At 43.6% G+C, this 24,186-nt stretch overlaps 1 protein-coding gene across 1 annotated transcript in view; it reads right to left on the minus strand.

Annotated features, from left to right (window-relative positions):
* The window catches only part of LOC126240266 (chondroitin sulfate N-acetylgalactosaminyltransferase 2-like), a 138,693-nt gene that overhangs the window by 82,811 nt on the left and 31,696 nt on the right, over positions 1–24,186 (minus strand). The window contains exon 3 of the mRNA XM_049947912.1: positions 14,470–14,619. Within this exon, the coding sequence (XP_049803869.1) occupies positions 14,470–14,608 (139 nt within the window). The 5' untranslated portion in view covers positions 14,609–14,619. The remainder of the gene's footprint in view (positions 1–14,469; positions 14,620–24,186) is intronic.

Here is a 24,186-nt window from a genome sequence, read left to right on the forward strand (position 1 = left end):
GACAGTCAAAACAAAACTTGTTTTGATTTAACTAATGATGAGTGTCTGTCACTTGTCATGTCTTCTGCATACCTTGGTTGACGCATCTCAGATGTTGCTCAAAGGTATATACAGGGTGGTCCATCTGAAGTTTCGGATGAGATTATTTCGAAAACTATACATTGGGTAAAAATAGTGGGCAAGACAACTTCGTAAGCTCAAAGGGGGACATCAAATGATACTACATGTGTCCTCCAGCCCCCGCCCCCTTGGATGGGGCTGGGGGCAACTATTAAATCTTAAATGGAAACTCCATTTTTTTGCAAATTCGGATTCTCCATAAAAAGTAATCAAGTTTTGTCTGAAACATTTTTTAAACGATTGACAGATGGCGCTGAAATCGAGAAAAAAGTTAAATTGGGATATAACTCTGAATTATTTAGAATTAACTGAGAAAGATGCATGAAATCGATAAAAAATGTGCACCAATTCTTTCGTTACACCAAATTAAGCTATTTTTTGTACGAAATGTACTGTATCCAACTTTTAGCGTTACCCAGGAACAGCGACATGGACGTAGTAGAATGATGTGCTTCATTAGTGTGAGCCCCTTGCCTCTCACATGTTGGGGTGCTTCATTAGTGTGAGCCCCTTGCCTCTCACATGTTGGGGTGCTTCATTAGTGTGAGTCTCCTTGCCTCTCACATGTTGGGGTGCTTCATTAGTGCGAGTATCCTTGCCTCTCACATATTGGGGTGCTTCATTAGTGTGAGCCCCTTGCCTCTCACATATTGGGGTGCTTCATTAGTGTGAGTCTCCTTGCCTCTCACATGTTGGGGTGCTTCATTAGTGCGAGTCTCCTTGCCTCCCACATGTTGGGGCCCTTCATTAGTGTGAGCCCCTTGCCTCTCACATGTTGGGGTGCTTCATTAGTGTGAGTCTCCTTGCCTCTCACATGTTGGGGTGCTTCATTAGTGCGAGTCTCCTTGCCTCTCACATATTGGGGTGCTTCATTAGTGTGAGCCCCTTGCCTCTCACATATTGGGGTGCTTCATTAGTGTGAGTCTCCTTGCCTCTCACATGTTGGGGTGCTTCATTAGTGCGAGTCTCCTTGCCTCCCACATGTTGGGGCCCTTCATTAGTGTGAGCCCCTTGCCTCTCACATATTGGGGTGCTTCATTAGTGTGAGTCTCCTTGCCTCTCACATGTTGGGGTGCTTCATTAGTGCAAGTCTCCTTGCCTCCCACATGTTGAGGCCCTTCATTAGTGTGAGCCCCTTGCCTCTCACATGTTGGGGTGCTTCATTAGTGTGAGTCTCCTTGCCTCTCAAATGTTGGGGTGCTCCATTAGTGCGAGTCTCCTTGCCTCTCACATATTGGGGTGCTTCATTAGTGTGAGCCTCTTGCCTCTCACATATTGGGGTGCTTCATTAGTGTGAGTCTCCTTGCCTCTCACATGTTGGGGTGCTTCATTAGTGCGAGTCTCCTTGCCTCCCACATGTTGGGGCCCTTCATTAGTGTGAGCCCCTTGCCTCTCACATATTGGGGTGCTTCATTAGTGTGAGTCTCCTTGCCTCTCACATGTTGGGGTGCTTCATTAGTGCGAGTCTCCTTGCCTCCCACATGTTGGGGCCCTTCATTAGTGTGAGCCCCTTGCCTCTCACATGTTGGGGTGCTTCATTAGTGTGAGCCCCTTGCCTCTCACATGTTGGGGTGCTTCATTAGTGTGAGTCTCCTTGCCTCTCACATGTTGGGGTGCTTCATTAGCGTGAGTCCCCTTGCCTCTCACATGTTGGGGTGCTTCATTAGTGCGAGTCTCCTTGCCTCCCACATGTTGGGGCCCTTCATTAGTGTGAGCCCCTTGCCTCTCACATGTTGGGGTGCTTCATTAGTGTGAGCCCCTTGCCTCTCACATGTTGGGGTGCTTCATTAGTGTGAGTCTCCTTGCCTCTCACATGTTGGGGTGCTTCATTAGCGTGAGTCCCCTTGCCTCTCACATGTTGGGGTGCTTCATTAGTGTGAGCCCCTTGCCTCTCACATATTGGGGTGCTTCATTAGTGTGAGTCTCCTTGCCTCTCACATGTTGGGGTGCTTCATTAGTGCGAGTCTCCTTGCCTCCCACATGTTGGGGCCCTTCATTAGTGTGAGCCCCTTGCCTCTCACATGTTGGGGTGCTTCATTAGTGTGAGTCTCCTTGCCTCTCACATGTTGGGGTGCTTCATTAGCGTGAGTCCCCTTGCCTCTCACATGTTGGGGGTGCTTCATTAGTGTGAGTCTCCTTGCCTCTCACAATTTGTCTAAATAATTGGCCCACTCAACCTGCTCCATGAGAAGAACAAGTGGTTTTGTTGGACGCTGGCCCAGCAGGCGGCCTTCGATACATTGAAGAGTCTCGCTAGCTTGCTGATACTGGTAATGGCTGATTGTAATCAGGCTTTTATTGCCCAGACCTATGCCTCTCATTTGGGTGTAGCTGCAGTGCTTCTTCAGGGCAACGAAGGTGTTTGTCCGAGGCTGAAAACTAGTACTCAGTTTATGAGCTGTAAGCGGTAAAAAAGTTCAGATTCCATCTGGTACACAAGCCTTACTGTCTGGAGAGGGATAACCAAGCGCTCAGTAGCGTGCTTTCTAGACTACGCAAGACCAGGCGTATATTGCGTGTTGGTCGGTGCGAATTTCTACTTTTAATGTACAGTGAAATGTATTAAAAGGTTAGTGGCACAATGTGAGTTGTGCAAGACGGCGAAACCTAACTTGAATAGTCGTCAGGATCTGTTTTGATCCTCCCAGGAGGACAGCCCAGTGGATAAAATCTTCATAGGCTATGAAGACACATTCTTGGTTGCAGGGTTGTGATTATTATTTATTTAATGACGAGTTTCGTCTCATTCAGGCATCTCCAGATGGGCTGGTATTAGATGGCATTAGGCACATGGAATACCGATCATATAACACACCCCATCAAATAAATGCTCTTATGAAATATTCGGAAACACTGCTTGGTGTCTTTGTTGTGGCATGTAACGTTGTCCAATGAATACAAAACAGGATCAGACCTACATAGATCTGTCAGCGTGTCAACATGTTGGATGTGTAGTTTCTCATATTTGAACAACGCTAATAGTACTCAGCCAATCTCAAGAAGCGTGAATCAGGTGAAATTCGTCATTGGTAAATAAATAATAATTATAATCCTGCAACCAAGGATATTTGTTACTAGTTGCTGTACCATCCTCACTGTAAGTTGAAAAAAGTTTCATGTGCTATGTCGGGCCGTTCTCATGCACTGAGGACAACCGTCCTCGGTGCATTACATATTTGCGGCTGTTGACGGGTTCAGCTGGTTTCTGTGGCTTATTTCGAACAGATCGGCTACAATGGTGGCCAAGATTCACCATTTAACTGGTATCTTTTCCAGTTTTTTCCCTCCTAAGATCATTGTCTCAGATAATATGGCTGCTATTCTTGCAGCACCATTTAAAGGGGATAGGAAGTCAAACGGACCGACTTGGAGCAGCAGAGGCATCATAGGACATTTTACTTTCCAGTGTCTATACTTTAACAAATGAATTCATAAAACTTTGTCAGCATCATCAGGAAGGATTCAAGATTCACACTCACTGCAGTGGAAGTTCGAAAAGATAACAAAATATTTTTTTTCACTTACTAATGGCTGCATTTGTTACTAGAGGTACACTTTTCTTCATAAGTTAGAGAGATTCTTCGATGAATTTTGCACAGCATACATACCATACTTACAGGTGTACGAAACTATAGAATTTATTTAATTTATGAAAAAACGAATGATCTGTTGTATTTTAAACCTCATGTTTAGAAAAACCAAAAATTTTGTACTTAATTACCTCAATTTTTACCACAGTTTTTAATAGATTTGGGAAATTCTAGAGTTTCATACACCTTTAAGTATGGTTTATATGCTGTGCAAAATTCATCGAACCATCTCTCTTACTTATGAAGAAAGGTGTACCTATAGCGACAAATGCTGCCATTAGCAAGTGAAAAAAATGATGAAATTTCACATGTAAAAAAAATTACTTCATTATGTTTTCGAACTTCCACTGCTATGAGTGTGAATTCTGAATCCTTCCTGGTAATGCAGACAAAGTTTTATGAATTTATTTGTAAAAGTATAGACAGTGGAAATTAAAATGTCCTGTGGTGCCTCTCCTGCTCCAAGTCGGCCCGTTTGACGTCCTAGCCCCTTTAAGAGGTTTTGCTTCGACTATGTCATCAAGCACGTGACGACCATCCCCTGCTATCTGCAGCCATCCTTCGCCGAGCAGATTAACAGTAATTTAAAGATAGCGTTGATTATATATCTCGCTAAGTGTCATTCGCGCTGGGAGAGTTCGGTACGGTTGTTGGGATTAGACTCTAACGCTGCACTTCATCAAGTACATAGAACTACACCTTCCCGGTTGATGCTGGGCCATTCGATGAACTCACCCCATTCAAACTTGTAGACCTGCTTCCGGAGAGAATTGATCCTTCGGATATTAAGTCCAAGTGCAATATGGCCATCGAAATATTGCTTGTGCGCATCAGAAGCAGGCCACGTTGTATAAACAAGAACGCAATACCTGTGTTGGGAATTTGGTTTATGTGCGTAGTTTCTGGGCTCAAAATGAAGCCGGTCAGGTTATTATCCAGAAGACGCTCCCTCTATGTGTAGATCCACGCAAAATAGTACAAAAGATTTCCCCTGTTGGTTTGTGGATATAGTACACTTAAACAAGGAAGCGAGCGCCGATCCATGTCAGGCAGATTGAGCTCCCTGTGAGGGATTTTAGCGTGGAGGGGTGAGACGGTCTGTAATCGATTCCACAGACTGTCTTACTTCCCTCGCGAAATGTACTGCTCGCCACTGGCTGATGCGCGTTGAGCGCCGCAAGCAAGAGTGAAGAAAACACAGACCGTCCTGGGAGAGTGCAGTTCCGGAAGGGCAAGCGAATATGACGATTAGGAGACCGAGCGGCTTGCTGTGCTCGGCTCGGCTATGGGTTTATGGGCGGGCACTAGACGACGAGGCGCGGAAGTGCGTCCTGATGGTTGTGGCAGACAGCAGTCGAGGTAGAGCAGTGTGCACGGATGCATATGTAGCGACGGCTGTGTTGGCCGTGTGATGTCCGGAATGTGTATCAGCAGTAGCGTATTTTTATCAGTGTGAAACTTATTCGTCTAGTAAGGGCTTATTCTGGGATACGCCGTCCCGTGTTGAAGTAAGCCCCGCGCTACATCGACTTTAGTTGGCCTTTGTAACGGTGCTGGGTGGTATCACTGTGTGAGTCACAAAATATGGTGTACCGTGTATGCTATGCGCTTTTAATTGGCTTCACGATGAAAGGTGTTTTGTCTGGTGGAAAGTTATTATATGAGGCTAGATAAAGGCAAATTTCACTACGTAACTACAAGGGTGAGCATCTGCAAGTCTATAAAATAAACTGTGTTCCCTGCCAGGAGTTTGAGCGAGTTCTCGTCCTGTGCCCTACTGAAATGATCTTCATTAGGTTTTGTATTGTACTGTATTGTATGTTAACCGCGAACCTAGAAACGACGGAGAGGCTCCGTCCCCGCCGCAGCCGCAGTGGTCCACAACCCCACGACGACTATCGCAGTCCACTTCACTTCGCCGCTCCACACCGAACCCAGGGTTATTGTGCGGTTCGGCCACCGGTGGACGCCCCAGGGAACGTCTCACACCAGACGAGTGTAACACCTATGTTTGCGTGGTAGAGTAATGGTGGTGTACGCGTACGTGGAGAACTTGTTTGCGCAGCAATCGCCGACACAGTGTAACTGAGGCGGAATAAGGGGAACCAGCCCGCATTCGCCGAGGCAGATGGAAAACCGCCTAAAAACCATCCACAGACTGGCCGGCTCACCGAACCTCGACACAAATCCGCCGACCGGATTCGTGCCGGGGACCAGGCTCTCATCCCCGCCCTGAAATTCATTAGGTTTACGTTAATATTTTTTGTCGTATGTTCTGTTTATTAGCCGATGTTCTGACTGCATTTAAAAACAGGGCTTTGCTGTTGCGTGTTGTTTTTAAAATGCTTTTAAATTGGCTTTCAGTGGTTTAGATTTTACAGTGTTTTAAGCGGTACCGTGGTCAATTAAAGTTGGAATAATCAGCTTCCTAATTGACAAACTGCCTATTGGCTTCTGTCTCGGGTTCTTCGGGCATTCTGCTACTTAGTTGATAGAAAAGGTCCAGAAGTTCCTGATCCGTTCTTGCCAAGTCTCTCCGTGTTGTATGTATTCGCTCACGAAGAAAAGCTCGTTCCATTCTGTCGTAGATACGATGTGCTTGGGCGGTGGTGAATAGGCGCTTACATCTCAAGAACTTCGGTGTAGCACATTCATCTCGGCAACGTGACAGAAAGGCGAGAGAGGACATCAGTCGCGCTTTCTTCTTCCGTCGTTGGTCAAGGCGTCGGTACAATCTGCAAATCTCCTCCCCGTAGAGGCGTAATACAAAATTGTTGAGGCTTTCGTGGCCACTTGTTGACAAACTGCCTATTGGCTTCTGTCTCGGGTTCTTCGGTCCGAAGAACCCGAGACAGAAGCCAATAGGCAGTTTGTCAACAAGTGGCCACGAAAGCCTCAACAAGCTTCCTAATTGATGCCAGTAGTCGTTTGTAAACTGTTTCGTTACTGGACGGTTATCGGTAGAAGTAAATTCACAACTGAGTCGTTATTGCAATACCATTAGTAGATGCCGTATATTTTAATTTAAAGCTTTGTTTTGACGAAATGTAAAGCTTCTTGTTGTGCACAAGATATTCTTTAAATAACAGCTGCTACAACTTATGTCCGTCCGCCCCGATAGCTGAGTGGTCAGCACGGTGGTCTGTCACGGCAAGGGGCCCGGTTTCGGTTCCCGACTGGGTTGGAGATTTTCTCCACTCAGGAACTGGGTGTTGTGTTGTCCTCATCATCATTTCATCATCAACAGTGGATGGCAACGGGAAACCACCACTTCAATCACTTCCCTAGACGCTCATGAGGTGGACCTCTCGGACCAGGCTTCCCCCACGACAAGACCTGCCGAAAGGCAGAACACAACGTTTTAGTAAGAATTTATGTCCAGTATTTGTTCATTCTGAATCCCGAGCTCGGGGCGCTTTTTAAGGGGCTCCGGAAAGGCTTAAAATCATGAAAAGTTCAATTTTTACTTTTTTGCGTTTTCTGAATCTGCAGACTATTACCTTTTAATAGATATATAATTTATTCAATTCCGAAGACTACAACTATTTTTAAATTTTTTTTGAAATGTGTTCTACATGGGCGTGACCCACTGTGGCGCTGTTAAACTGCTGTCAGATGGTGTTATTATTAACGTCCGTGTTCATCAGGTACATTTTAGTGATGTGAGATAAAGTATGTGTTGTGGCTAACCTGTGATGGTTCAATATATATCGCTGGTGTGATTGTCGATTGTTTCATGTTTATTTACTCTGTCTTTATCTCGAAAATATTCGTAATTAATTCTGTTTCTTGAGTCTCTGTTTTGTTGAAGTATAATAATGAGTAAAAGTAAAGTTATTAGAAATGCTCTGAAGGCTTTTAAGAAAAGGAGAAATGTTGGAAAGCCAAAGGTATGTGTTATTACTGTAAACAATAAAGACGATAACCAAGTGAGTGAACCTAACCTCTCAAGTACACCTGCCCATAGCAGTCAAAGTGGGAAAGAAAATACTTCACAGAAGAAGCTTGGTTCAATGAGTGAAAACTATGAATGTTTTATGGGCGAATCGGATGTGAATGAAATATTTGATATGTCGGTTCTCAAAGGAATTTTTTCAAACTGTGTAAAATGTATTCATTGTAGTGAAGTTGGTCTGGAACTCTCCATAATAAAGCACGTAGGACTTGCTAGTGAAATACAACTGAAATGTGATAAGTGTTCATACATGACCACCTTTTGGAACAGTGTTGCAGTAACTGCAACTGAAGAAAATGGTAGCAAAATCTACGAACACAACAACGAGCGTTGCTTGCTTTAGACAAGGAACGCCTTCGGGCTGCAGACAGGGCTGTAAAGAGTCTAGAAATACAAGCAAGAGTAAACAGGAGGAGGAACAAGAGGAAGCTGGAGGAGGAGTTTGCAGAGGATGAAGATAATCCATCCTATGCACCTGGAATGCACTAAAAAGTTAATCCAATCTTTGTCGCTCGATTCCCAAAACTTTTGTTTTCTCATACTAATTACATGTTTTCTAAGGATCTTCCAAACATATTTGTTTCAAACTTTCAGTAAATGTTACACAGTACCTTATGCATAATTTAACACAGCCTTTTTCCAAAAAACTGTATATTTTTGAATATATAAATAAAAAATTGCAAAAAAAATGTTGTGAATTTTCATTACAATTGAAAAAAAAATCATCTTTAATAACTGAACTACAATTTTGTAAAATCCCTGAGTTAAGTTGTAGCCCATATTACAATAAATAATCTGTAAAAAGTTCAACGTCCTACCTCAAATACTTTGTGAGGAAAGATGTAATTTATAAGCGTTATTTTAACATTGCAAGTATAGGGCGTTCCGGAGCCCCTTAATGCTTGATAATGTGGGCTTTAAAATATTTGTGTATTAGTCGCTATACGCAGACCAGACAGAACATTATGGCCACCGACCTGCTATTGATATAAACCAGTGCAGGCGATAGCAGCGTCACCTGGAGAGGAACGACTGCTAGTCATACACATTCCACGGTGCATGCAGTGTCAGTGAGCGTGCTGTCCGTGTGTGGAATGGGGAAGGCGCGCAATTTATCTGAGTCTGGCCGAGGGCAGATTGTGACTGTCCGGAGGCTCGGCACGAGCAATTCGGAAACTGTACGACCTGCCGGGTGTTCGAGGTGTGCTGTGTTGAGTGTCTTCAACCGCGTCCAGACGTTGTGGGAATTGGCGGTCACCTCTCATTCAAGATGTCGGACGTGGTAGGCTGGGCAGACAGGGGGTGAACTGCCGACCGGGGTGGCCGAGCGGTTCTAGGCGCTACAGTCTGGAACCGCGCGACCGCTACGGTCGAAGGTTCGAATCCTGCCTCGGGCATGGATGTGTTGTGATGTCCTTAGGTTAGTTAGGTTTAAGTAGCTCTATGTTCTAGGGGATTGATGACATCAGCAGTTAAGTCCCATAGTGATCGAAGCCATTTGAACCATTTTGTGGCGGAACTAACATCAGACTTAAATGCTGGGCAAAGTACAAGCGTGTCTGAACATGCAGTGCAGCGAACACTCCTAACGATGGGCCTCCGCAGCGACGACCCATGCATGTGCCCGTGTTAACACCACGGCATCGACAACTATGACTGAAATAGGCACCTCGCCGTCGGCACTGAACGTAGGGCGCAGTGACAGAGCGTTGCACTGTCTGATGAATCCCGACACCTTCTTCATCATGACGATGGGAGGGCGCGAATCCACCGTCTTCCGGGGGACAGAGACAAGTTGGCGGCGGCTTCATTACGCTCTAGAAAGCATGGATCCACGGGAGCTCGTGCAAGGCACCATGACGGCCAAGGCGTGTCTTGCACAGGTTGCAGACCACGTACAGCCCTTCATGACGATCATGTTTCACGACAGCAGTGGCATTTTTCGAAAAGATGGTGCGCCATGTCACAAGACCACGAGTGTTCCAATTGATGTGCTGGACCCGCAGCTCGCCAGATCTGAATCCGACCGAACACATCTGGGACGTGACTGCACGTGGCACCAGAGCTCGTTGTGCTCCTCTCCGACAATTACGGTATTTTGTGTGCAGATGAGGTGCTAACTCCCTCCAGCGACCTAACAGGGCCTCATTGCTTCTGTGCCATGACCCTGTGGGGCGGCGTTTAGGAATTGAGAATTAATCGTTTGCTGTTTAAAATGTTTGTATGTTGAATCAGTTTCTCGCTTTTAGAATGTTGTTAATGCTGTCTTTCGCCGTTCTCAACACTGGCTCTCTAATTCCTTTTTTAGCCCCCAGAAAGTGATTTAACAAAACGTGAAGCCTGTAATTAGAGTTCCTAGTGCCCACTTTATCTGAGAGTACCATTATAGCTGCAGCTTATAGCTCTGAGGAATTAGGAGATTGTCCGGGATTTCTAATCAAAAACGATTTTCCAAAATAGTTGAGTATATTCTCAAAGTCACAAATAAAACACAAGTATCCCTACAACCTAACTAACAGAGCAGTTCAGAGTCTGATGCGCTGATGCAACTATAAATGTCCGAATTAAATGTTAAAAAGAATGCTCGCCATAATTTGATGAGAGTACTTCATCAAACGCCACGCTAAATTATTGGTAGAATGTCTGTCCCGCGACGGCACGTGAAAATACGACAAAACGCAAACTGAAGCTAGATAATGAAAATCATCCCAGAATTAACACTTCACCTGAAATGATTTCATGGTTCTGCGTATCTCTAGTAACTTAATACGGCACCCGAGGCTGTTTGTCGCAGTGATACCGACGCGACGCGACTGCCGACACAGATGGCGTGCTATTCAGCGTCTGGAGAGAACTGGGGCCTTGCTTCCTCGCGCAGCGTTCTTATATATAAAGCCGCGGTGCGGACGGCTAAGGGAACGCCTGATCAAATCGGCTCTCCCGACTAGCCGCTGGGCTAGTAACGCACCACTTCAAGTTACATAATAAATTATAGCTTCTCTTGCTGATGGCCGAAGAAGCTCCTAATTTAAATGTGCATTCAGCACGCAGGTAAGTATTGATAATAAAATTTTGACGTGGCTAAGTTAAGTATTTTGGGCGAGAGAATTAATTAAATTACACTGCACGCAGCAGATGAGCTCTGAACTGTCCCTTTTGAGATCCGCTATCGCTATAATTTTATAGGTATTCAAAACAAACTTTTCACATCTTCATAGTCATAGCGGACCTCCAACCTATTTAAATCTAAACATCCTAGCCTTATTTACTAGCCTACTTAATCTATCTTGCTTCCTTCAGTTTTGAGACGAAAACCACAAAATCATGAATCTCCACTAAAATCTTAATCTGTGAAATCCAAAGTACTGTTTTTATTAAATCATTATGAAAGATGAATCTAAATATAAATTTTGAAGTCTCTAGCTCTTTTCTGTTGCGCCAATGATTTTTACAGAAAAACGTCCAAATTTCGGAAATGGCTTAAGTTATCGAACTGATATTCAACACACATTAATTTAGTATTATTTCTGACATGCTAGAAAAGTTTTAGGCCATTTGCTTGATTTTTAAGGTATTGTGCAACATTTATGACGTCAGAGCTAGTTACAGCAGACTGGCTGGCACACAATTGAAAACTGATGTGAATTTACTACAGCGTTAGTAGGCTGCTTCCCTACAACCCGTCACCACTGTTACCCGTGCCAAAGGTGGACATACCGGCTATTGGGTAGGTGGTCATAATGTTCTGGCTGATCAATGTAGACACGGGGTTTTATTGTTTTAGAAGCCACCTGCACCTCCCTGTAAGCAGACTTCATGTTATTGCAGATGGCCACTGTCGGCATAATACGGATCGTGCTGCGGTGTTGCGCCCGTCTCTTGTAACAGATGGTTGAGCTGCGTTGTAGTTAATGATGCTTTTAGAAACAGTTGTGCAGCGCTGGCTAGTCGCGCGATCTCAGGCGCCTTTCCACGGTCAGCGCGGCTACCCCCGTCGGAGGTTCGAGTCCTCCCTCGGGCATGTGTGTGTGTGTGTGTTGTCCTTAGTGTAAGTTAGTTTCAGTTAGATTAAGTAGTGTCTAAGCTTAGGGACCAATGACCTTAGCAGTTTGGTCCCGTACGATCTTACCACAAATTTCCAATTTGCAACAGTTGGCCGGCCAGAGTGGCCGAACGGTTCTACGCGCTACAGTCTGGAACTGCGCGACCGCTACAGTCGCAGGTTCGAATCGTGCCTCGGGCATGGATGTGTGTGATGTCCTTAGGTTAGTTAGGTTTAAGTAGTTCTAAGTTCTAGGGGACTGATGACCTCAGAAGTTAAGTCTCATAGTGCTCAGAGCAATTTGAACCATTTTGCAACTGGTTTATTTAATGTAAAACCTTTGTAATGAAGTGCTGTGAATTTAAAAGTTTGTTGCCCTTAAGTTACTGTCCCAGTACTTCCGAGATTGAACATAGTTTATCCATTCTCTTGTGCTTACAGGGAGACTATTCTTGAACTATATGAAAAAATTTAAATTAGTAACAAATTACTGCGTGCACACACTTTACTCAACATGTAAACGTCACTACAGATTTGCGGATTTAGGTTATGACATGTTCGATGTGGTAGCCATCATTGGCGATGATGTGGCGCAGAAAAATGCCGAAGTTCGGCGTGACCCGCTGAAGCGTCGGATCATCGATGCTGTCGATGACCTCCTGAATCGCTGTTCTCAGCTCACCAATGGTTTTGGGGTTGTTTCTGTACACCTTGTCTTTAATATAGCCCCACAAAAAGGAGTTGCATGTGTCCAGATCCGGATCACAGGGCGACCAATCGATGATAATGCCAGTGGCCTCTGGGTACCCCAGAGACAGAATGCGGTCCCCAAAGGGCTCCTCCAGGACATCAAACACTTTCCTGCTTCGATGAGGCGGAGCTCCATCTTGCTTGAACCGTATCTTGTCGAAATCAGGTTGGTTCAAACGGCTCTGAGCACTATGGGACTTAACTTCTGAGGTCATCAGTCCCCTAGAACTTAGAACTACATCACACACATCCATGCCCGAAGCAGGATTCGAACCTGCGACAGTAGCGGTCGCGCGGTTCCAGACTGTAGCGCCTAGAACCGCTCGGCCACCCCGGTCGGCTCGAAAATCAGGGTCACTTTGGATAATGAGGGTGAAATCATCTTCCAAAACCTTCACATACCGTTCGGTAGTCACAGTTACATCAGGGAATATCGCACCGATTATTCCGTGACTGGACATTCCACACCACACAGTCACCCATTCAGGGTGAAGACACTTCTCGATCGCGAAATGCGGATTTTCAGTCCACCAAATGCGCCACTTTTGCTTATTGACGAACCCACCCAATGATACTTGCCTTCGTCCCTAAACCAAACCAACCTCGGTTTCACGATAAATCAGTATAATCTAAAAGCCGTAAATTCAACGTAATACCTAGGTATTACAATTACAAACAACTTAAATTGGAAAAAACACATAGAAAATGTTGTGGGGAAGGCTAACCAAAGGCTGCGTTTTATTGACAGGACACTTAGAAAATGTAATAGGTCTACTAAGGAGACTGCCTGCACTACGCTTTTCCGTCCTCTTTTAGAATACTGCTGCGCGGTGTGGGATCCTTAACAGATAGGACTGACAGAGTAGATCGAAAAAGTTCAAAGAAAGGCAGCACGTTTTGTATTATGGCGAAATATGGAAGAGAGTGTCACAGAAATGATGCAGGATTTGGGCTGGAAATCATTAAAAGAAAGCCGTTATTCGTTGCGATGGAATCTTCTCACGAAATTCCAATCACCAACTTTCTCCTCCTAATGCGAAAATATTTTGTTGACACCGACCTACATAGGGAGGAACTATCACCACGATAAAGTAAGGGAAATCAGAGCTCATAAGGAAAGATATAGGTGCTCATTCTTTTCTGCGCGCTATACGAGATTGGAATAATAGAGAATAGTGAAGGTGGTCCAATGAACCCTCTGCCACGCATTTAAATGCGATTTGCTGAGTATCCATGTAGATACAGATGTAGAACAGCGGATTCTAATCCAATCGTGTAGTTTGAATGTCCTAACGAAGAATTTAAAACGATTTTATTTCATGTAGTTCAATAATTGTCACCTGTATGCGTGCCCTTATGCAGTGTTTTAGTTGACTGAAGTTTAATGCTGCATTGATAGAGATACAGATCTTAGTCTCAAGGAAGTCTTAAAATTATTCAGTGGGGCCGGCCGAAGTGGCCGTGCAGTTAAAGGCGCTGCAGTCTGGAACCGCAAGACCGCTACGGTCGCAGGTTCGAATCCTGCCTCGGGCATGGATGTTTGTGATGTCCTTAGGTTAGTTAGGTTTAACTCGTTCTAAGTCCTAGGGGACTAATGACCTCAGAAGTTGAGTCCCATAGTGCTCAGAGCCAATTATTCAGTGAGGAGAGAGGGCAGGGGCAGTTCAACAACCTTGAGAAACAAATATGTAGACATGAAGAGTAAATATGTACAATGTCAATAACATATTTCTTATTTGAAAGTTTTAAGGGATTTCACATACAAAATTTGGAGGCATTACTTTTCATCATGCCCTTGTACATACAAATATATTGAGGAAAGGGGATACTGGAAAAAGCAGATATGTCCACATGAAATTAATTCCCAGTTCTATAACATGTGTGCAGTTTTGAAGCTAAATGTTTCGGACACCTTGTGCAGTACAGGCTAAGCCAGTAGTCTTCATCTCTATATACAAAGATTTAGGCAGGTGCTCAGCACAGCAACAATCTCAGGGAGATTGGCAGCTCACCTGTGGAGACATCTGTGAGCGCGGCCTCAGACTGTGACTCCACGCTGCAGCGGCCCAGCAGCAGCAGCAGCGTCAGCAGGCAGACGGAGCACACCACCAGCAGCAGGCGCACCCCCACCAGCAGCCGTGTCGGCACCATGCGGGCTCCGTCTGTGCAGCAGTCAGCAGAGTCAGCAGTCAAAACAAGTGCAGGAGTCGCACCCCCACCAGCAGCCACGTCACACCATGCGGGCTCCGTCTCTGCAGCAGTCAGCAGGGTCAGCAGTCAAAACACGTGCAGGAGTCACACCCCCACCAGCAGCCATGTCGTACCATGCGGGCTCTGCCTTTGCAGCAGTCAGCAGAGTCAGCAATCACAACATGTGCAGGAGTCGCACCCCCACCAGCAGCTGTGTCAGTACCATGTGGGCTCTGTCTCTGCAGCAGTCAGCAGAGTCGGCAGTCAAAACACGTGCAGGAATTGCACCCCCACTAGCAGCTGCATTGACACCATGGGGGCTCCATCTCTGCAGCATTCAGCAGGGTCAGCAGTCAAAACACGTGCAGAAGCTGGTCCAACGCCCACAGCTGATGAGCACCGTATGATGAGTATTCAAAAAATATAGGCAACTATTACTTTTTTAAAGATTTTATTTATTCATCTACATCAATGTTATTCCCTTCAAAATGTCTCTATTCAATGGATAAAAAGTTCTAGGTAAATCTAGTTGACGACAGTTTCTTTTTAAGTAACATTTCTCTGTATGTATGTATGTCTAAAGACCTGAAGATGAACAGAACATATTCGAAACGCGTTGTATTTTGTTAGATTAAACATAGAACAAAAAATAAAAAAGTGAGTGGTAGCAAAAATTACAAATAAATAAGTCTCCGTTCCATACGCCAGCTTTTTTTCAACATCTGAAACACTTATCGCACTTGATCTTTGAGTTGGCTTTTAGCTCTCACAGTGATACCATTTTAACCTCGTCTGCTTTAGTAAAATGACGACATTCTATTGTTTTCATTGTTGTTGGGAGCAGAAAGTGACATGGAGACATGTCTGGTATATTTCGAGGCCGGAGCACAACTACAGTATTCTTTTTGGCCGAAACTTCACTAATATATAACAATGTCTAAGTAACTGCATTATCGTGATGCAAAGTCTTGAATTTTTTCGCAACAAACCTATCGGTTTGTTTCAGTTGCTTCGCTCAAATGGTGCTGATCTTGTAGGTTCAATGTAGGAGATTGACGAGTGCTACTTTAACTTCTACTCCTCACTTTATATCAAAATTTTAGCTTCAAAGTATGCCCTACTGATGGCTTGACGTTGCGGCGAGAACTCACGGTGCACTATCTCGTTAAAATCAAAGAACAGAGGGAGCATAACCTTCTCATTTGACTGCACTTGGCGAACGTTTTTTGGTCCTGGCGATCCACAATGGGCCGGCCGCGGTGGTCTAGCGGTTGTCGGCGATCAGTCTCGAACCGCGCGACTGCTACGGTCGCAGGTTCGAATCCTGCCTCGGGCATGGATGTGTGTGATGTCCTTAGGTTAGTTAGGTTTAAGTAGTTCTAAGTTCTAGGGGACTGATGACCACAGATGTTAAGTCCCATAGTGCTCAGAGCCATTTCAACCATTTTTTTGATCCACAATGCTTCCAGTGGAAACACTGTGCTTTCATCACTTGTCATCACTTCATCACTTGTTGTGATGTGTTCCAGTAGTTCTGCATCGTTGATGACTTCTACGCAACGTGCTTTTGCCACTTTTTTATTCGAAATTCTGCAGTTTTGGCACTAGCCTTGCTGCGAAAAGTTTCAATCCAAAATCATCCGAGGGAATATGTCTTGAGCCGGTCAATATGCCAATATTATCACCAGTTTCTCCGTTTATGACACAGCGATCGTTCATAATCACTTATTTCAAAAATGGCTCTGAGCACTATGGGACTCAACTGCTGAGGTCATTAGTCCCCTAGAACTTAGAACTAGTTAAACCTAACTAACCTAAGGACATCACAAACATCCATGCCCGAGGCAGGATTCGAACCTGCGACCGTAGCGGTCTTGCGGTTCCAGACTGTAGCGCCTTTAACCGCACGGCCACTTCGGCCGGCCACTTATTTCACTCTCTTTGCAATTGCTTCGGTTGATGATGTGGTTGCGTATCCAGATCGCTACTCTACTCTCGTTAAATATCACATTTGAAACTTAATAATGAATATTATGTTCAACTGACAGTTCCTTTGGCATTATTATTATTGCTGTGACTGTCGAAATTACGACATACGAGAGCAATTTGCTTTCTCCACAACCTTGTCGCAGTCCAGCAGCTTATTCTGCGATCATTGAAATCTGAAGGGATTAGTAAGTACTCTCAATGAAATGGGGGAAAGAAATACAGTAGAAGAAGAATAGGTAGCTTTTAGGGATGAAATAGTGAAGTCAGCAGAGGATCAAGTAGGTAAAAAGCCGAGGGCTAGTAGAAATCCTTGGGTAACAGACGATATATTGAATTTAATTGATGAAAGGAGAAAATATAAAAATTCAATAAATGAAGCAGGCAAAAGGGAATATAAACGTCTCAGAAATGAGATCGACACGAAGTGCAAAATGGCTAAGCAGGGATGGCTAGAAGACAAATGTAAGGGTGTAGAGGAATATCTCACTAGGGGGAAAGATAGATACCGCCTACAGGAAAATTAAAGAGACGCTTGGAGAAAAGAGAACCACTTGTAAGAATATCAAGAGCTCAGATGGAAACCCAGTTCTAAGCAAAGAAGGTAGAGCAGAAACGTGGAAGGAGTACATAGAGGGTCTATACAAGGGCGATGCACTTGAGGACAATATTATCGAAATGGAAGAGGACATAGATGAAGATGAAATGGGAGATATGATACTGCGTGAAGAGTTTGACAGAGCACAGAAAGACCTAAGCTGAAACAAGGCCCTGGGAGTAGACAACATTCCATTAGAACTACTGACAGCCTTGGGAGAGCCAGCCCTGACATCTGGTGAGCAAGATGTATGAGACAGGCGAAATATCCTTAGACTTCAAGAATAACACAATAATTCCAACCCCAAAGAAAGCAGGTGTTGACAGATGTGAAAATTGCCGAACTATCAGTTTAATAAGTCATGGCTGCAAAACACTAACGCGAATTATTTGCAGACGAATTGAAAAACTGGTAGAAGCCAACCTAGGGGAAGATTAGTTTGGATTCCTTAGAAATACTGGAACACGTGAGGCTATACTGACCCTATGACTTTTGTTAGAAGAAAGATTAAGGAAAGGCAAACCTACATTTCTAGCAATAGTAGACTTAGAGAAAGCTTTTGACAATGTTGACTGGAATACTCTCTTTCAAATCCTGGAGGTGGAAGGGTTAAAATACAGGGAGCGAAAGGCTATTTACAATTTGTACAGAAACGAGATGGCAGTTATAAGGGTCGAGGGACATGAAAGGGAAGCAGTGGTTGGGAAGGGAGTCAGACAGGGTTGTAGTCTCTCCCCGATGTTATTCAATCTGTATACTGAGCAAGCAGTAAAAAGGAAACAAAAGAAAAATTCAGAGTAGGTATTACAATCCATGGAGAAGAAATAAAAACTCTGAGGTTCGCCGATGACATTGTAATTCTGTCAGAGACAACAAAGGACCTGGAAGAGTAGTTGAATGGAATGGACAGTATCTGGAAAGGAGGATGTAAGATGAACATCCACTAAAGCAAAACGAGGATAATGGAATGTAGTCGAATTAAGTCGGGTGATGCTGAAGGAACTAGATTCGGAAATGAGACACTTAAAGTAGTAAAGGAGTTTTGATATTAGGGGAGCAAAATAACTCTTGATGGTCGAAGCAGAGACGATATGAAATGTACACTGCCAATGGCAAGGAAAGCGTTTCTGAAGAAGAGAAATTTGTTAACATCGAGTGTAGATTTAAGTGTCAGGAAGTCGTTTCGGAAAGTATTTGTATGGAGTGTAGCCATGTATGGAAGTGAAACATGGACGATAAATAGTTTTGACAAGAAGAGAATAGAAACTTTCGAAATGTGGTGCTACAGAAGAATGCTGAAGATCAGATGGGTAGATAACATAACTAATGAGGAGGTATTGAATAGAATTGGGGAGAAGAGGAGTTTGTAGCACAACTTGAAGAAGGTAGGACATGTTCTGAGACGTCAAGGGATCATCAATTTAGTACTGGAGGGCAGCGTGTAGGGTAAAAGTCGTAGAGGGAGAATAAGAGATGAATGCATTAAGCAATTTCTTTAAGATGTTGGTTACAGTAGGTACTGGGAGATGAAGAAGCTTGCACAGGTTAGAGTAGCATAGAGAGGAGAGCTGCATCAAACCAGTCTTTGGACTGAAGACCACAACAACGACAACATCAATGACAAGAGGAATCTTTATATAGCTTTGCTATATTTTTCTTTGGAGCACTGTAGATTGTCGATTGCCAACATGCACCGATATACCATAATTTTATGTGCTAAATACGTTAGAAACCGCGATAATAACAAATAATATTACGCTTCCACAAAACTGCAGCTGAGCTTATCATACGAAGCGTGAATGTACTAAGAATAATTAACCAAAACTAATCTCTGCTAACGTCCACACTTTCACAGAGAGGAAGGCAATTGCTCGAACAGAGAGTACAAAAAAATGCACATTGCTCCCTTCCTAAGAATTTCAGAGGGCGGCCTATTAAAGTATATTGCAACAAAAAATATTTTCTACACTGGAGTGATTAAAATAAACAGGAAACGTTCTGTTCTTATAGAAAACTCTGATATCATTAACTTTTTCTTGAGAGATTTGAGTCTCATCTTCATCTACAATAATTATAGAAGCTGGAGGAATGAATTAAAATTTATGCTACAGCCAGGGCTTGAACGCGGTCTCCTTGGTTACTAGGCAAGAGCGCTAGCCCTTACACCACTGCAGCAGTATACTTACCGCAGTTGTCGATCTAAAAACTGGAAGACAAGCTGAAGATGTGAATTGAAGTGTGTGTAAGAGAGGACATTGCACTAGGATAGTCAATGCAGGTCTGTTTGCTATACCGCTGCGGTGGTGTAATGGCTAGCATGTCTGTTTAATAAACAAGGCAACCTGGGTTCAAGTCACGGCTGGCGCACAAATTTTAATTCATTACTTCAGTTTGTATCTTTATCGTACAAAATCTCTTATCCATTTGAGTACAAAATATATAATCTGTGATATTATCAAAACAACCACAGCCTTTCTGACAGCTGCCAACAAACTAAATATCCAGTGGAACTAACACTGCACATATACTTTTCAGATATGTTCACCAACGCAACAACGGAAAAAATCGGACTAACGAAATACGCTACACTACAATAATCTCTGCACCTGTAGTGTAGGGATAGCGTCTTTGAATAGTAATCAAAACGTCATGGGTTCAAACCTTCCCAATACTTAAGGTTTGAATAAAATTAATCAGCAATGGTGGCCGAAGACTTCCGGCATAATATGTCGTCTTCTTTCTGCCAATGGCCTTGTCAAAGAGGGCAGAGGAGCGGAGATAGATTCAAGACCCTCTCTAGCGTTTAGGGTGGGAAACTGTCCCCAACAGGCAGAAGTATCAGCAATGACGGAAAGGCAATTGAAGCCACTGAATCAAAGGAACATAATCTGTATTCACAGGACATGTGACTTGATTGAAAAAGTGTCATGATGATCTCTACACTTACAAAACCTTCTGTACTAGTCCTCCATTCGGATCTGAGGGAGGGGTCTCCCAAGGAGAAGGTGACTACGAGAAAAAGATTGAATAACTGAAGAAAGGATGACGTTCTACTATTCGAGGAGTAAAATGTCAGAAGTTTGATCGTCGTACGAAAGTTAAAAAATCGGAAATGGGAAATGTTAAACCTCAATCTAGATGTAGTTGGGGTAAATGAAGTGAAATGAAAAGGAGACAAGGATTTCTTGTCAGACGAGCATATTGCAACATCAACGGCAGCGGACAATGGTGGAATGGGAGTAGGATTCGTTACGAATAGGAAGGTAGGGCAGAGAATGAGTTATTGTGAATAGTTCAGTGATTGAATTGTTCTGATTAGAATCGCCAGCAAACCATCACCAGCAACAATAGTTCACGTATACATACCGACGTCGCAAGCAGAAAATGAAGAGACAAAGTATATTAGGATACTGAATGAATAATTCAGTATGCAAAAGGAGATGAAAATCTAATAGTCATGGGAATGGAATGTGATTGTAGAGGAGGGAGCAGAAGAAAGGGTTATGGGAGACTACGGGCTTGGTAACAGGAAAGGGAGAGGAGAAAGGCCCCCTGAGTTCAGTAATAAATATCAGTTAGTAACAGCTAAGACTCTGTTCAAGAATTGTAACAGGAAGAGGTATACCTGGAAAAGGCTAGGATATACGTCAAGATTCCAGTTAGAGTACATCATTGTCGGGCACAGATTTCGAAATCAGATGTTGATTTAATGCGTACCCAGGAGCAGGTACAGACTCAGATCACAATTTAGTAGTGATGACGAGTGGGCTGCAGTTTAAGAGAGGAGTCAGGAAGAATCAGTGCCCAGAGAAGTGGGACACAGAAGTAATAAGAAATTACAGACACGCTTGAAGGTCTCTGAGGCTATAGATACTGCGATAATGAATAGATCAGTAGGCAGTTCAGATGAAGACAAATGGACACCTTTAAAAAGGGGGATAACAGGAATTGGAAAGGAAAACGTAGGTACAAGGAAAGTAACTTCGAAGAAACCAAGGATATCAGAAGAAATACTTCAGTTGATAGACGAAAGAAGTAAGTACAAAAATGTGCAGGAAAATGCGGGAATACAGAAATGCAAATCACTTAGGAACGAAGTAAATAGGAATTGCAAGGAAGTGAAGGTTAAATGGCTGCATGAAAAATATGAAGACATCGGAAAAGAAATGATTGTCGGAAGGACTGCTGCGGCATACAGAAAATTGAAAACAGTTTCCGGTGAAATTAAAAACAAGAGTGGTGTCATTAAGACTCCAACAGGAATTCCACTCTTAAATGTAGATGACAGAGCGGATGGGTGGAAAGAGTACACTGAAAGCCTCTCTATGAGGGCGAGGATTTATCTGACGTGATAGAGAAAAAAACAGGAGTCGATAGAGACGTGCTTTGGAAGACTTAAGATTAAATAAGGAAGAAGGGATTGATAACATTCCATTGGAATTTCTGAAATCATTGGGGAAAGTGGCTACAAAAAGACTGTTCGCTTTGGTGTCAAGAATGTATGAGACTGGCGGTATACCATCAGACTTTCGGACAAAACATTATCAACACAAATCCGAAGATAGGAGCATCCTACAAGTGCGAGAATTACAGCACAACCTGCTCAACAGCTCGTGCATCCAAGTTGCTGACAAGAATAATATACAGAACAATGAAGAAGGAAGTAGATCATCTGTTAAATGACAATCAGTTTGTTCAAAAATGGTTCAAATGGCTCTGAGCACTGTGGGACTTAACATCTGAGGTCATAAGTCCCCTAGAACTACTTAATCCTAACTAACCTAAGCACATCACACACATCCATGCCTGAAGCAGGATTCGAACCTGCGACCGTAGCGGTAGCGCTGTTCCAGACTGAAGAGCCTAGAACAGCTCGGCCACAACGGCCGGCCAATCAGTTTGTCTTCAGGAAATGGTAATGGCACCAGAGAGGCAGTTGTGACGTTACGGTTGATAATGGAAGCCAGACTGAAGAAAAATCAAGACACGTTGATACGATTTGTCGACACAGAAGAAGCATTCGACAATGTAGAATAGTGCTAGATGTTGGAACTTCTGGGAAAAATAGGGGTAAGTTTTAGAAAAATGGTTCAAATGGCTCTGAGCACTATGGGACTCAACTGCTGAGGTCATTAGTCCCCTAGAACTTAGAACTACTTAAACCTAACTAACCTAAGGACATCACACACATCCATGCCCGAGGCAGGATTCGAACCTGCGACCGTAGCAGTCGCACGGTTCCGGACTGCGCGCCTAGAACCGCGAGACCACCGCGGCCGGCTGGTAAGTTTTAGAGGCAAAAGTACAATGTGTTCAAGAACCAAGAGGGAACAATAAGACTGGAAAGCCAAGAACAAAGTGTTCGGAATGAAAAGGCTGCAATGCAGGATTGTAGTCTTTCGTCACTACTGTTCAACCTATGCATCGAAGAAGCAATCATGGAAATAAAAGGAAGGCTGAAGAGTGGGATTAAAATTCAGGGGTAAAGGTCACCAGTGATAAGATTCGCTGATGACATTGCTAGCCTCAGTGAAAGGGAAAAAGAACTACAGGATATTTTGGATGGAATCAACAGCGTAATGGGTAAAGAATGTGGATTGAGAAAGACCAAATTAATAAGAAGTAGCAGAAATAAGAAAGGAAAAAAAAGTCACCAAGTTAGGCGAAGTTAAGTAATTCTGCTATCTAGGGAACAAAACAACCTATGACGGCCGAGCAAGGATGACGTAGAAGGTAGACTAACACTGCCAAAAATGGCATTCCTGGCCAAGAGAAGTCTACTAATATCAAACGTAAGTCTTGGAGAACGTTCTCAGAATGTATCTTGGGAGGACAGCATTGTATGGGAGTGAAACAAGGACTATCTAAAACCGGAACAGAAGAGAACGTAAGCATTTGAGATGTGGTGTTACAGAAGAAGGTTGAAAATTAAGTGGACTGCTCTTTCAAATTCTAAAGGTGGCAGGGGTAAAATACAGGGAGCGAAAGGCTATTTACAATTTGTACAGAAACCAGATGGCGGTTATAAGAGTCGAGGGGCATGAAAGGTAAGCAGTGGTTGGGAAGGGAATGACACAGGGTTGTAGCCTCTCCCCGATGTTATTCACTCTGTATCTTGAGCAAGCAGTAAAGAAAAGAAAAGAAAAATTTGGAGTAGGTATTAAAATCCATGGAGAAGAAGTAAAAACTTTGAGGTTCGCCGATGACATTGTAATTCTATCAGAGACAGCAAAGGACTTAGAAGAGGAGTTGAACAGAATGGACAGTGTCTTGAAAGGAGGATATAAGATGAACAACAACAAAAGCAAAACGAGGATAATGGAATGTAGTCGAATTAAGTCGGGTGATGCTGAGGGAATTAGATTAGGAAACGAGACGCTTAAAGTAGTAAAGGAGTTTTGCTAATTGGGGAGCAAAATAACTGCTGATGGTCGAAGTAGAGAAGATATAAAATGTACACTGCCAATGGCAAGGAAAGCGTTTTAGAAAAAGAGAAATTTGTTAACATCTAGTATAGATGAAGTGTCAGGAAGTCGTTTCTGAAAGTATTTGTATGGAGTGTAGCCATGTATGGAAGTGAAACATGAACGATAAATAGTTTGGACAAGAAGAGAATAGAAGCTTTCGAAATGTGGTGCTACAGAAGAATGCTGAAGATTAGATGGGTAGATCACATAACTAATGATGAAGTATTGAATGGAATTGGGGCGAAGAGGAGTTTGTGGCGCAACTTGACAAAAAGAAGGGACCGGTTAGTAGGACATGTTCTGAGGCATCAAGGGATCTCAAATTTAGTATTGGAGGGCAGCGTGGAGGGTAAAAATCGTAGAGGGAGACCAAGAGATGAATACACTAAGCAGATTCAGAAGGACGTAGGTTGCAGTAAGTACTGCGAGATGAAGAAGCTTGTACAGGATAGGGTAGCATGGAGAGCTGCATCAAACCAGTCTCAGGA

Source organism: Schistocerca nitens, chromosome 1 (genome assembly GCF_023898315.1).
Source record: "Schistocerca nitens isolate TAMUIC-IGC-003100 chromosome 1, iqSchNite1.1, whole genome shotgun sequence".
Classification (NCBI taxonomy): Eukaryota; Metazoa; Arthropoda; class Insecta; order Orthoptera; family Acrididae; genus Schistocerca; species Schistocerca nitens.